Raw genomic sequence first — 15,309 nt, 5'->3', positions numbered from 1 at the left:
GAAGTTATATGATAAAAAACTCTGGAACCTGTGATAAATCTAGCTGCTCCGTTTTGGACTGCTTGGAGACATTTTAGCATGTATACTGGGCATCTTACAACATAACACAGTATTAATGGCAGAAAAAGACCAAATAGTCCATCCAGTCTGCCCAGCAAGTTTCTTATGGTAAGAACTGCCATACCACGCAGGTTATCCCCAAGCCTTATGTTAAAGGTGGTAATTTTAAAGTCAAAACCAAGCAGCTGTCAAAACCATAACAAAATTACTGCTAGAAACATTTTGACAGGGTGAGCAGTCTTCTTGATAATTCTTACAATGCTGTTGCTTGAACGTGCTTTCCTTTTGGACGTAGAAACAGTCCTGGGCTTTTTCCTTAATGTCTGCATATCAGTATCCTGAACCATAATAAGTCAGGGCCCAGCACTGGCTGTTGTCTGAATCCAATTCCCCTTCCCGCCCCCCTCCCCATGCCTTCTATTAGGGGTAGCAGCTGCCGCTCCATGCTAGTTACCCCCCATGCACCCTATTCTTAAATCCAACTCCAGCCTTTAGAGATCCACAGTGTTTACCCCATGCCTTTTTGAATTTGTATACTGTTTTCGTCTTCACCACCTCTTCTGGAAGGGTATTCCAGGTATTTCCTGACATTGGTTCTGAATTGACCTCCCTGAAGTTTCATATCGTGACCCCTAGTTCTACTGTTTGCTTTCCAACAGAAAAGGTTTGAGGAACATGCATCATTACAACCTCTCTTCCAGGGTGTACATATTTAGACCCTTCAGCCTCTCCTCATACAGCGAAATACAGAAATCCAATTTGGATATGACTAGAGACTGAATTATGGTCCTAAAATCTTTCATTATTAGAAATGGTTTGAGGGTCCATAGTACAAAAGGTTTGTTGAAAGCATTTATCGCTATACTTTTAATTGTTCTTTTAATGATAGGTTAGATTCTAGCTGAACTCCAAGGTACTGTACTGAAGTCGATATTTTTAATGTGCAATCTTCAAATTTGAAAGACATTGGAAAATCCACCGGGGATTAAAAAATCCTCCACTGAGGATTATAAAATTGGTTTTACTGATGCTAAGGGTCAGTTTATTGGAGTGCATCCATTTCTGGATTGATCTAAAAAAAATACCTACATGATCCAATGCATCTGCTATGGATGCAGTAATGTGGACAAAAAAATAGGATATCGCCTGCGTCAACTAAGAGGACTTATCTGACGCAGAAGATATTCAAAATCTCCATGTGTCATTTGCCCTCTAGGATTAAACACAAAAGAAATCACGGCTGGAAGCACAAACGTTTGTGATAACCAAACTCTGAGAAGGTCCAGGTTCTTCCAGCTCCGTTTCATCTCCCGCCACCTGATCCACATGGTATGCTTTTCTCCTTTCAATATAAATCTTACTGTCAGGATGTTAGTGCTGCATCTAATCTCTGTGTAAACACTCAGGCAGCCTAATTTAAAGCTATGTCAAAAATTATTTACCAGCATCACTGATAGCATAGACCAGTCTTGGCTTGGTAAACAGAAGAGAAAGATGAAAGCTGCCAGCCTGTGGCTCTGACTCAGGCACATAAAGCAGATTCCTGCTGTGCTCACAGATTGGGTATTTTGCATACATTGATGCAGAAATCCGGATCAGCTACCACATCATGGACAGATGTCTATATTTACCTTGCATGGTCATTATTATTCTGACTGCTGCCACTCACACTGTGTGTACTTAAAAAAAAAAAAAAAAAGGCAGGAAATTCAAACCTTGGGGGTTTGTCCAGGTAACTTCAAACGTTACCCAGACAACTCCTTTTGAATATCGACCTCAATGGTCTGCAATCAGACTGACACTCAAAAGGGAATGGAAAAATGAGAAGAAATCTAGAAGAGCTTGAGCATTATTCAAGAGCATGGCCACAGAGATTTAGGTGCAATTTTTATATTAAATGAGCTTGCAGTCACACAAACATATTTTCAATGGGAAACCCTGTGTTGAGTTTCCCTTGGAAAATCCAGCTGGTCAGGGGAGGAGTGGAACAGTGGGAATGTAGTACCAGGTATATGAAAGGACCCACAAAGCAGGACGGTAAGCGATCTAGAACAGCCATGAATGTGAAAAAACAAAACAAGACCATAGCCTTGGAAAGGATTTTATTCAATTAGATATGATCAGCCCGACTCTGGCCAAAGTTTCGCCTTTTATGGCTGCGTCAGGGGCTCTTGATTATTGGTAAACCATGGATACCTATCCAAGAAACTTCTATGGTTAAGGGTTGTATCTTGTTTAATCACTTGTAGGATAAGCGAGTGGCTATTCCTTTAAAGATCTCTTCAAACAGAGACACTACTGAATGGAAAATTCTGTTCTCCTTTCCAAGGCTACGGTCTTGTTTTGTTTTTTCACTAACCACGTATGTGCGCACATGCTCCACAGAAAGTAAACACAGAGCTTTCAAAATGATAGCCCCATGCGTACTCTGCCTTCCCCAACCTCCCTTCACCTGGGCTCTGCCTACTTTTTTCCGCAGGCATGGGTACTGGGGGCGAAGGCAATTTTCAGCAGGGATTTTTAATGTGGGCAAACAGCTCTTTATCCACCATTTAAATGATCCTGGCTGCTGTGCCTCCTCCCCGCCCCATCCTGCAGGGGCCCTCAGTGAGCTGCAGTCTGAGCTGCGCAGGCCTGCCTCGAAGGCACATGAGATAACCCTGCCACACCGTAAAAGCCTGCCTCACTCTCAGCTCATGGCCTCATTATCGAGTTGCTCCTACTCCTTGCTGTAGCTACCCTAGTGCCTTTCTCTGTTTAGGCTTCCCAGTGGCCTCCCTTGCCTTCTTCTTGCTCTGTTTAGGCCTCCCTGTGGCCTTCATTATCTGTGTGCTCCTTGCCTTGCCCTTGCTCTGTTTAGGCCTCTAAGTGGCCTTCCTTGCCTTGTTCTTACCATGTTTAGGCCTCCTTTGCCTGGGTGTTCCCAGCCTTGTTCTTGTTGTGTGTTAGGTGTTCCACTGGCTTTCCTGTCTGTCTTCTTCCATTGTTCCCCTATCTCCTGTGGACCTTCTAGTGGTCTTCCTGTCCTATGTTCCCCTGTCTTCTGTGGGCCTTCCAGTGGTCTTCCTATCTTTTGTCTGTCCTGGTTTCTCTGGTTCTGTTTTGCTGCCCTAGCCCTGTTTTGCCTCACAACCGATTCCAGTTTTGGCCCTGCCCTGTACTATGACCCTGCCTTATTTCAGTTCCTATCTCCTGGTACTCTGCTATTAAATTCCTGCTGACCTCCAGAACCTGTGAGCTCAACCCAAGGGGGAGGCAGCTGGTCAGGCAGAAGACCCTGCCTTGCTCTTGACCCCTTTGCTGCTCCTGTACAGGGAATTACCTTGAACCGGCCTGCCTGATTATGACAAATGCAAAAACCCAGAGGAGCTCTACATGACAGTGCTGAAATTCTGATGGCCGCTAAAGAAGAGAAGGATCTGGAAGTGTCAAAATCTGATGACCTCAAAGCTGCCAAACTGTGCAAATAGCCAAAAAAAAAAGTGGTAGGATGCATACTAAGAAGTACAACCAGCAGATAAAAGGAGGTGACAATGTCTCTGTACAAATCATCAGTAAGCCCTCATCTGGAAAACTATGTTTAATTATGCAGGTCTCAATCCTAAAACAATTTATAAAGGAGAGGTAGTCCGGAGTCTGCACTATAACCTGCATGAAGTGAAACTTAAGAACCTAAACATATATACCCTAGAGAAGAGGTAGGAGAGGAAGAAAATGACAGACACATTCAATTACCTCCAAGTTAAAAATAATGCACAAGAAGAAAGCATTTTTCAGTGGAAAGGAAAATCGAGAACAAAGGGAGCCATAACATGAGAATGAAAGGGAGCCACAGAAAGACGCATTTCTTCAGAGAAAGTGAAGGATATATATACAACAGTCTCTTAGCAGGTGCAAAAACAGTAACAGAGAATACTTAACGGTGGGGAAAGGGTGGGGGTGGGGGGGGAAAGGTGAAGGTCAGATAAGGTTTGTAACATTGCAGGAAATAGATAAAATAGGAAGGCTAGATGGGCCTTGGGCCTTGCATGTATGTGTCATCCTGTCCTCTGTTTCGATCCAGAAAGAAGGGAGCAACGACGAGAAGGAAAGCTCATTTCACACTGTGAAACTTAAGCAGATTCTTCTAAAAGATCCTCTTTCATATCCTCTTCGGCCTTCTCAAACCTCGCTTGGCAAGGCGATGATAATGAATTGCGGGCGTTACACAACCACGATACATTCAGTGCATTAGAACACATCCCTGACAGCTACATCAACAAAAGTGTGGTGGGACAGAAACCCAGGCCCCTCAGAGTGCACTCCTGGAAAGCGCACGGCATTCTTTCCACTTCCAGAAGGACAAACATTTTGCAAGAGAAATGTTCCATGCACGGGCTAGCCATCTGTTCCCAGGATCCTGTCACTCTGATACAGTCCTTGCAGACAAGTGCAAGGGGGGTGTGCGCGACCTCACTGACAGTATTTACACCAGACCTATCCTGTTTATAACTTTCCCAAGCACAGAGGCCCTTGCTGGGAATGAAAGTCATTGGGAGGGCTTTTTTATTTTCTTTCTATAACTCTTCCACCACCATATGGGAGGCCCAGAACTCTGATCAGCATGGAGCTACTGCAGTAGCACTGCCTTTACATAGATAACATAAAAAGTGAAATGCTAGGTCAGACCAATGGAGCATGGAGTCCAACATCTTATCTGAGAGAGAGGACATTTCGGATCACTTGGAGGTATTTGGAGGATCCCAATAGGGAGATCCATTCCCAGTTTTTCACATCCAAGTTTACCTGATTAATAATGGTTAGCAGATCTATCCTTTAGAAAATTGTCCAAATCTTTTGAAACTCAACCAAACAACTACCCTAGACCACATCCTCTGGCAACAAATTGTACAGCTTAACTGTACATTTATTGAAGAAATTCTCTCTTAAGAACATAAGAACATAAGAAAATGCCAAGGGTCCATCAAGTCCAGGTTCCTGTTTCCAACAGTGGACAATCCAGGCCATAAGAACCTGGCAAGTACCCAAAAACGAAGTCTATTCCATGTTACCATTGCTAATGGCAGTGGCTATTCTCTAAGTGAACTTAATAACAGGTAATGGACTTAAACTTTATTTTAAATCTGCTACCAGTTAGTTTCATGAAGTGTCCCCTAGTCCTAGGGTAAATAACAGTTTTCTCTTTACCTGTTTCACTCCACTCATGACTTTATAGCTCTCTCTCAGTTGTCTCTTCTCAATCTGAAGAACCCTAACCTGTTTAGCCTTTCTTCATAGGGGAGCCATTCCATCACCTTTATCATTTTTGTTGCCAGTTTTGTACCTTTTCTAGTTCCACCATATCTTGTTGAGATGGAGTGACCACAATTGCAAATAGTAGTTGAAGTGTGGATGGATGCACCAGATATCTATACAGAGGCATTATGATATTGCCTGTTTTGATTTCTGTTCTTTCCCAAATAATTCTAACATTCTATTTGCTTTTCTGATTGCTGCCATGCACTGAGCTGAGGATGTCAATGAAATGTCCACATTGACCACAAGGTCCTTTTCCTTGGTGGTAATATAGAACCCAGCATTGTGTACCTGTAGCTCACAGGGATTTCCTTCACATCCTCTGAAATATCACCTTCAAAGTATGATTCCAGCTTGAGTATCTCTCCAACATCCTCTAACCACAATGAAGACAGAAGCAAAGAGTTCATTTAGTTTTTCTGCTATGGCATCTTCCTCTGAATGCACCTTTTATCCCTCAGTCATCTAATGGTCCAAGTGACTCCCTCCCAGACTTTTGATGAAATTGTTTTCATTAGTTTTTGCCTCTTTGGCAAGTTTCTCTTCAAATTCTCTCTTGACCTGCTTATTAATATTTTATACCTAATTTGCCTGTGGCTCTTTCCTATTTTTCTCATTAGGTTCTACTTTCCATGTTTTTAAAGATGCCTTTTTGGTTTTAATAGCCTCTTTCACAGCACCATTTAGCCATGTTGAGTTATTTTGTCTTTTTTCAGTCTTTTTTTTAACTCACAGATGTATTTTATCTGGGCTTCCAATATCATATCTTTAAACAATCTTCATGACTTATGCAAGCATTTAACTCTCATAATTGCTCCTTTTACTTTCCTTCTAACTAATTTCCTCATTATAGCCTCAGTTCAAAAGTCATAGAGAATGTTGCTCCTTCTATTTGTTTAAAGTTAAATGCTACTGTAGTAGTTTTGTTTATTACCCCTCCAATAATTGTCAAATCTGATTGCATTATGATTACTATGACCAAGTGGCTACATCACTGAACTAGATCTAAAGGGAAGTGGAGGAGTAGCCTAGTGGTTACAACAACAGAATGTGAAACGGGGAAGCCAAAATTCAAATCCTGACACTCCTTGTGACCTTGGAAAGGCCACTTCACCCTCCATTGCCTCAGGTATATATTTACTAGGTAATTTTCAAATGAATTTACATGCCTAAAACTGGGTTTTATACACGTATATGGGCTTTTAAAAACTGCTACTTTTATGCGTGCAACTGCTTTGAAACTTAACAATTTTCAAAGGGTTTTATGTGCATAAATGGACGTTTGAAAATTGCTTATATATATATATATATATATATATATATATATATATATATATATATCTATGATATTTTTACATGTGTAATTCCTTAGATTGTAAGCCATGTGGGGACAGGGAAAATACATATAGTACCTGAATGTAATTCACTTTAAAGTGCTGAAAGGAGGAATTATAAATCAAATAAATAAAAAAGTGTCCCAAAAGACAGAAATCAAATTTAAAAATAAAAGTATTTTTCTCTTGTTGGTAGTAGACCAGCTGTTCTGTGGAAAAGTTATTTATGGCAGGGGTGAGCAACCTTGGGGGGGGGGGGGGGGAGCTTGAACAATCCTGACAGGGGCACCCTGGCTGCCTGATAAGGGAAGAAACAAAATGGCTACTCTGTCAAGTCTCGGTCCTGTGGAGACTGTGCAAGCTCAGGAGGGAGGGAGCTGCCAGAATGTAGGCATGGCACGGATTAGCCTTGTGTTTCTTTTGGTGAGCCGGGGAGAGGAGCTGCTTCTGCTGTGGAGGGCCCAGGTGGGGAGCTGCTTATTCTGCAGCAGAAAAAGGACATGGGAACAGCCACAGACCTGCTGCCCTAAGGCCTTGTCCTGGGTCCCTACCCAGGGAGAGCGATCACAGCTGTTGCCAGCCAAAGAAGCAGCGAGGCTGGGGAGTGGAATGGGCAAAGAGGCCAGGGAGAATGAGGAAGAGGAAGAGGAAGAGAAAGAGGGAGGAGGTGGGAAAGGGAGAATAAAGGCAAAAAGTGTATACTGCCTGGTAAATTGCCATTAAACTCCATCCTCGGGGCCGAGCTCAGCAGGAAAAAGGAGAGGAGGGCTGTGGCGGCTGCTGCTGCTGGGAAAACATATGGTAGGAAGTCCCGTGGCTCTCCTCTTGCACTGATTAGAAAAGAGGGCAATTCCAGTGTGAGGTTAAAGTTTCAGGGATGGACCCCCAATAAATAACCAAAAGAATAAAAGCTGAAAAATCATCTGGTACAGAACTGGCACATTTGATAAACACGAATACAGACACGAAACAGAAGAGAACTGTGAGAAAAAAAAACTCCTGCACTGGTTAAAGACTTGAAATCAATGGTGGCTATAGACTCGAAGCCTGTGGCAGGGAAGGAAGAGCCTACCACACCAAAAGAGGCAGTAACTGAGAGAGAGGAGAAACTGCCTCCATTGCCCCCAGTCATATCACTACGTCCTCATCTCCCAACTTCGTCACCTCCAATTGTATGTGCTTCAATTCATTATTATCGTAAGAAATGGCAAAGGAGAGGGATGTTGTCCGGTACAGGGACTTCCCTAGCTTCTCCGTCTATGTGGGAGCGGTTGTTTACTGTATTGGCAGAATCCTCTATGGCTCAGATTCCAGTAAGCATAGTGTGGGTTAAGCACATCAACCTCCCGATACCTCATGGCAAGCCTATGGTAATTACTTGGCAGACCAGGCAGCGGGGATTGCTGCTGGCACGAATGTTTTTGTTACAACTAGGGCACAGGCCAGTCAGCAGGAATCACAAGATCAGGATGAAGAGATTTTTACAGAAGCTCCTCCTGATATAAGAGACAGCTGCCCGGAAGAGGAAGAATTAATTAACAGAAGAAGTCCAGTGGAAATTATATACGATTTACAATAGCAGTATACTCAGGATGAAAGACAAATGTGGGAAATGACAGGAGTCATTCTCCAACCTTTTCCTCAAGATGATTGTTTACTTTATAGTCATCCTTCTAGAAAGCCATGCTTACCTATAGCCGCTATGTGTAAATTATTACCTTATTTGCATTTACCTGCACATGTGCCTGCTACACAGTGGGCCCCAAGGTTATCTCGTATGTGTCATAGTTATGTACAAGCTTGTACGATATTGTCAGACTGCAATACTGCGTAGAGGAGTTAAGGTACAATCAAGGACCATTCCAAAGCCTATGGGGCCTGGTCTTGAGTGGCATTGTGATTTCACGGATATGGGTGAGAGAACTGGTCCATATCGATATTTACTTGTTTGTGTAGATGCTTACTCTCAGTGGGTTGAGGCCTTTCCTTGTAGAAAAGAATCAGGTGCAGAAATGGCAAAAGCCTTGTGTACTGAGATTATTCCCTGATTTGGATTTCCAACAGCTATAGTAACTGATAATGGTTCGCATTTCACCAATAATTTAATGACATCCCTGATACAAAACCTGCAGTGCCATCACCGACGAGTTTCAGTGTATCACCCCACTAGTAATGGGCTGGTGGAACGCTATAATGGACTTTTAAAAAATAGACTTTGTGTACTTATGATGGAGCTCAAGACAAGTTGGTTAACTTGTTTACCATGGGCCTTGACGTATTTACATCAAGCTCCATCTTCTAATCATAACTTGTCCTCTCACCAAATTTGTACCGGACGTCCTATGCCATGGAAGTCATTGACAGACATTGTTACTCCTGATCGATTCCCTGTTTATTGGACAAATGTTTTATCTGCTTTGAAATATATTTCTTCTGTTTTAGCAGCTCCTGAATCCCCACTTAAGGAGAAGGGGAAGACTACTATCAAGGCTGGCGATTTGTCTGGCGCACACATTTTACACACAAGACTTGGAAAGACCCGGTGTATCTGGGTCCTTTTCAAGTTGAAGCCGTTACACCTCTGCCGTACGTTTGAAGGGAGAGACTGTGTGGACTCATATTAGAGATATACGTCAGTAGTATTATCTGGTCAAAAACGAGAAGAGCGAAACATTATCCATTTATTATTCTGATATCCGATATAAGCATCATGATGTAGATGATAATTAGTAGTTTTGTTTGGGGCATTTCAAGGTTTGAATGTTTTCCTGTGCGAGGTATTGGTGCAACATATATGAATAATATGTGGGTTCAAACAGTCCAGGAATTGACCAAAGCTTTACCTGATGTTGTGTTTTCTCCCTGGCAGCAGCCGCTGCCACTATACCTCGCTCACATGAAATCATGCCTTTCTCAACTGGGGAAAATTTGCCTGACAAAAAACATGACTGTTTTATCTGATTGCAAGCCCACGGCTACCCATGTATCAGTCCCCTTAATCTGCTCGTCCAACCCACAGTCTGGTTCTACAGGTCTACATTTCACTCGTCCTGCAATATCAAACCACGCCTGTTCATTACTCCGGACTCCTCCGTTGCCGCCCCTTCCCCTGTCCTCTGCTGCCCCACATTAGCTACCTCCTTTACCGCCACCTCCAATCCTGACGTTCATGCCGTTGCTTACCACAGTTGCTGTGTCCTTGGCATCATCTCTTTATCCAAAGACATCAGTGTTCTCTCAGGCAAATTCTCAGCCAGCGGTCCAGCTGCCTGCAAAGTCGCAAGTGTCTGTAAAGCTTTTCTATACTGCACCTGAAGACTTCAACCCTGACTCCCCTGCCCCTCCCGCCTCTGCTGCCAGGAGAGGATGACCTGGATAGCCAAAGGAAAGACTTGCAAAGAAGGAGAAGGAACAAAAGCTGCATCATTTACTCATGGATCTCCCTCTCCCTCCTGAGCTTCCAGGAGGTGACCCGTCTCCCCCCCCCCCCCCCCCAAGTCCCTCGAACAAAGGCAGCCACACCACCTCAGCAGCCCTTCAAAAACAGACCAAAAAGTTGTCCTCCTCGATATGGTAAGAGGAAACAGATCGAAATGGACTGGGGAAAGTGCTGCGTTGACAAATTTGGCATCATTGGGATTATTGGAGAGGGAACATATGGACAGGTTTACAAAGCCAAGGATAAAGATTCAGGTGAACTAGCGGAACTGAAGAAGGTGCAGTTGGACAATGAGAAAGAAGGTTTCCCCATCACACCATCCAAGAGATCAAAACCCTGTGATAGATGAGTCATTGACGTGTTAACATGAAAGAGATTGTTATGGACACACAGGATGCTCTGGATTTCAAGAAAGACAATGATGCCTTTTATCTAGTGCTTGAATACATGGACCACAACCTGAAGGGGCTGCTGAAATCTGGTTTGGTACATTTCACCGAGGACCATATTAAAATTTTCATGAAGCAACTGCTGGAAGGGCTATACTACTGTCACAAGAAGAACTTCCTCCACTGGGATATCAAAATGTTCCAACATTTTATTGAACAACAGTGAGCAAAAGTTAAAAAAATAAAATAAAATTCTGGTCGCTGCATCTCAAAAAGATATAGTTCCACTGGAGAAGGTACAGAGAAGGGTGACCAAACTGATAAAGGGGACGAATGGCTCCCCTATGAAGAAAGGCTAAAGAGGTTAGGGCTTTCAGTTTGGAAAATAGACGGCTGAGGCGGGATGTGATAGAGGTCTTTAAGATCATGAGAGGTCTTGAACGGGCAAAAGAGAATTGGTTATTTACTCTTTCAAATAACAGAAGGACCGGGGGCACTCCATGAGGTTAGCAAGTAGCACATTTAAAACTAATTGGAGAAAATTATTTTCCACTCACGCACTTATTGCCAGAGGATGTGGTTAGGGCAGTTAGTGTAGCTGGGTTTAAAAAAGGTTTGAATAAATTCTTGGGAAAAGCCACTGCTATTACTGGCATCAGTAATAGCTCCATCACTGCTCTCTACATTAATGGTGGGGGAGGAAGGGAAATAGAACCAAGAGCTAAAAGAAACAGATAAGTATGAGAGAAAAAATGTGTGAAGCTTGCTGGGCAGACTGGATGGGCCGTTTGGTCTTCTTCTGCCGTCATTTCTATGTTTCTATGTTTCTATAAGAAGCATGTGATCTACTTAATGTTTGGGTACTTGCCAGGTTATTATGGCCTGGATAGGCCACTGTTGGAAACAGGATGCTGGGCTTGATGGACCCTTGGTCTGACCCAGTATAGCAAGTTCTTATGTCCTTATGTTCTTAGCAAATCAAAATATGAGAAAATAAAAAAAAAAGATTAGCAAACTAAAAAAAAAAAAAAAAATCAGAGAGAAAAATAGGAAAAATTTGTGAAAACGGTAAAAAAAAAAAAAAAAAAAGTTGGATTGAGTGGGATCAAGTTTTTTCAGTTACCACTAAATTCTTGGAAACTTTTCCAGTCCTTACCCCTGAGGTGTTTGGCCTGTATGTGGTGTGGAGTGACAGCCTCTATATTTGTCTCCTGTGCTTTGTTCTGTGTCTCTCTGTGTGGGGTGGTCTTTCTGCCTGTGTCTGGGTGGGGCTATCTGCCCAAGCTTGTCTGTCAATCAGCTGAGCGCACGGCTTTGGACGCGTGTCCAAAACCCCTTATCCAATAAGAGGCTTAGTGTGCCCAAAACTCACGTCCAAACCAGTACGCAGCTAATAGCGCTCATCACATGTAAATTCATGCTATTACCTATTACTCACTTATGCAAAAACCAAAAAAAAAAAGTGTGCCCGTCAGACACATTTTTACTCTCAAAAATTAATGCCTGCCCCGGAGCAGGCGTTAACTTTAGGGGCTCCTCAAGAATTAACAGAAAAGCAGAAAATACTGCTTTTCTGTTGTTCCTCCGTCTTAATATCGTGGCGATATCGTGGCGATATTAAGTCAGAAGAACCGAAAAAAGGAGTAAGGGTAAAAAAACTTTTTTTTTTTTTTTAAAAGTCGCCGGCGGTCAGGTTAGGAAAACCGACGCTCGTAAAAATGAGCGTCTCGTTTCCTAACCCGCACTGACAGCCACCTCTCCCGGGCGCCCGATGCAGAGGAGGCGATAGGGATGCACATTTTCCCCTACCATCTCCTTTTTACCGCGGCAGCCCATTTAAAGATTAAACCGGGTGCCCGGGAGAGGTGGATCGGCACGCGTTAGGACAACAGGCACTCAATCACAAGCGCCGGTTTTACATGCGCCGATACTGCATTGGCCTGTATGTGTGTTGTGTCTATGCCTCTCTCTGTATCTGTCTTCTGTCTGGGTGTAGTATGTGTGCATCTCTGTGCCTGTCTGACTGCTGGGTTTGTGTCTCTCCGTGGAGTATCTGTGTCTGCATGTGGATTCTCTTGTGTCTATCTAGGTATCTGTTTCACTCTCTGTCTGGGTGTGGGGGTGTCTGTGTCTGTCTGCGTAGGAGGGTATCTATTTCTCTCTGTGACCGTCTCTCTGTCCCCCATGTCTGTGTGTATGTGTGAGCTTACTCCTTTCAGGCTTTGAGCCATTGGTTGGCATAGTTCCCTCTAAGCTGAACGCTTGCTCATACATTTTGGAGCATCTTTCGCATGCTTTACGTGGTCGCTCACATAAGTTTTCCTTTGTGCCATATACAGAAGTACAACGCTAATACTGGCACTCAAAAATTGTTGGTTTAAAAAATATTATCACTCACCTGAAAAAAAAAATTTACACACACCTAGTCACTCCTTGGAGGGAGCGTTGCTGCCTGGTAAATATCATGTACACACACACCCACAGTAACCTATCTCAGGAGGCCACAATCAATTACGTGAATGGAAGGAGAGGCCGCAGCTCCAAAGGTTTGCTCACCCCTGATTTATGGCATCAGGAAACTTATGACCCCATTATCATTCTATCCTGGAACACGTCTAAGTTAGTATTTTATATTTATTTTATTGAATTTGTGTTTTTTTGTTTGTGTGAAATATGTGTTTTGTTTACTGATCTGCACATCCCTTTGGGTGACCTTATCAAGGCCAGGATTGCAGTATAGAAATGCAATAATGAAAATAAATAAATAAAGCATTTTGGGGTCACTGAAATCTTCCATTATTGTGTTTCCAGTTTTAGTAGCCTGTCTAATCTCTATCAACATTTCACAATCTGTCTCGCCATTCTGGTTAGATGGGATTTTAGAATAACCCCCCCCCACACCCACTATACTCCTTCCTGACATACATGTAATTTCTATCCAGTTTCCAGAGCATAGTCTATTTCCTGCAGAATTTTTATTCTACTTAACTCTATGCCATCCTTCACAGAAAGTAATTTCAAATGTGTTGGTGAAGTTAGTATGATAAACCCTTGAGCAATCCAATCTGAGAAGTTCACTTTACAGTCCAATCTTTGAATTAAAAGTCTCTCTATGCCTACGTCGGTTCTCTTGAGCCATTCAATCCTAACGGCAAAAGGTTGTGTATCTCTTTGTAAATCCCCCCGAGCCTTCCAGTCCAAGAGGTAAAAAGCTCTGTAATCTTGTGCCAACTCTCTGAACTACCTAGTCCTAGAGGTGAAAGGTTTTATATAGCTTTGTTATTGACATGAGCCACCCAGCCTTAAGGATGAAAGGTTCTGTATCCCTGAGCCCTTCCAGCTCTCGATGGAAAATGCCCTGCATTCCTATGGCAGTCCATTATACCATCTACAACTAGAAGGAGCTGTATTCCTCTGTTAAACCACCCAATTACCTCAAATTCTATAAACAAACTGCATTAGGTTTGACCAATGAAAAAAAAGTATCATCTGCCACTTGTCTGTTGACTTTTCTTTCTTTTTTGGTTTTCCTGCTCAGTAGTTCCAGCTCATTTGGAACCAGTGCTGGGATCCTGAAGCCGTAGAGTCTCCAGTCTCTAGTACCTGCAGGATTTATCACCTACTTTAATAGAGCCTTCCTGCCCACTTGTCTGCTCACTGCACAATGATCTAGAGGCTGGGAGCCAGAAGCCTGCATCATGGGCTCTAAATCCAGCCACTAGATATAATCCTTTACAATGACTCTCCCTCCACTGCAGGGGCTTTGAAAGCTGGCTCTGAGGCATCCACAGCCCTGGCTATCCCAGGCGACGGAAGGCCCTATGCAGGTACTGAGCTGGGGACCTGCTGCTTGGCAGCGACCATCACTGTCACTGAGTCACCAGGCCAGTTCTGATTGAAAACCATCCCCTCCTTCTAATTAAGTAGGCCCCCAGACTTGTCTTCTAGAAATGCAATCTGTCATTAGGACTGCCCCTGTGATACCTGAATCTGGTAATCCTCTCCGATACCTTCCAGTTTCTTCTTGTATTCATAGATTGCTTCCTTGATGTCATGCATTTCAGAGCATAGTGCTATGGCGCTATCCACCTGCAAAAAATCAATCATAGGAAGATCAATCAAGAGACAATGACTTCTTCACTTTTGTCTCATCACCCCCATTATTAATCTCAACAAAAGCTTCAGCACCCGCACATACAGAAACTACCACCTCCATCATCGCACTAGCAGCAAGACCACCACCATCATCATCAGTTGTGCCAGGATCCATGCCATCATTAGCAGCAGCATCACAGCAAGCGTCACACCAAACAAAAATCCATTATACCAGCATCACCAACAACAAAAGTGCTATCAGCACCAACAGCAATGCCATCTCCACTAGCACCACCACAAGGTCGAGCTACGCAACCACCATCAACATCATAGCAGCACTGTCATCAAAACACACAACCAATACCAACACCATCAACAAGACTAGCAGCGGCACCAAAACCAGCATCCCTGACACCACCATACAGAGCTACCATCAGTACCAATTCAAACAGCCCAACTGCTATATCTGCTCCATATATATACCTCATGCCCAGCATCTACCTTTCATGCACACATAACACACCATAGGCCTCTTTCAAGCATTTTGTGCTTGCCACATACTTCTTCCATGCATGTCACTTCCACCATGTGCCTCTTTCAGCGACACACTCAGACTTCATGTCCTCCCACATGTCCTTTCTAGACACACATCATGTGGGCAGAAACAACATGTGCCTTACCCACATACATACTGCAC

The 15,309-nt window shown here is 43.3% G+C and overlaps 1 protein-coding gene across 2 annotated transcripts in view; it reads right to left on the bottom strand.

Moving 5' to 3' along the window:
• PALD1 (phosphatase domain containing paladin 1) overlaps nt 1-15,309 on the bottom strand; it is a 453,903-nt gene that overhangs the window by 194,118 nt on the left and 244,476 nt on the right. For both annotated transcript variants that reach the window (XM_029609049.1, XM_029609050.1), the window contains exon 10: nt 14,502-14,606. In XM_029609049.1, coding sequence (XP_029464909.1) covers nt 14,502-14,606 — 105 coding nt within the window. The remainder of the gene's footprint in view (nt 1-14,501; nt 14,607-15,309) is intronic.

Source organism: Rhinatrema bivittatum, chromosome 7 (assembly GCF_901001135.1).
Source record: "Rhinatrema bivittatum chromosome 7, aRhiBiv1.1, whole genome shotgun sequence".
NCBI lineage: Eukaryota > Metazoa > Chordata > Amphibia > Gymnophiona > Rhinatrematidae > Rhinatrema > Rhinatrema bivittatum.
This window is presented reverse-complemented; position numbering and strand designations above follow the sequence as displayed.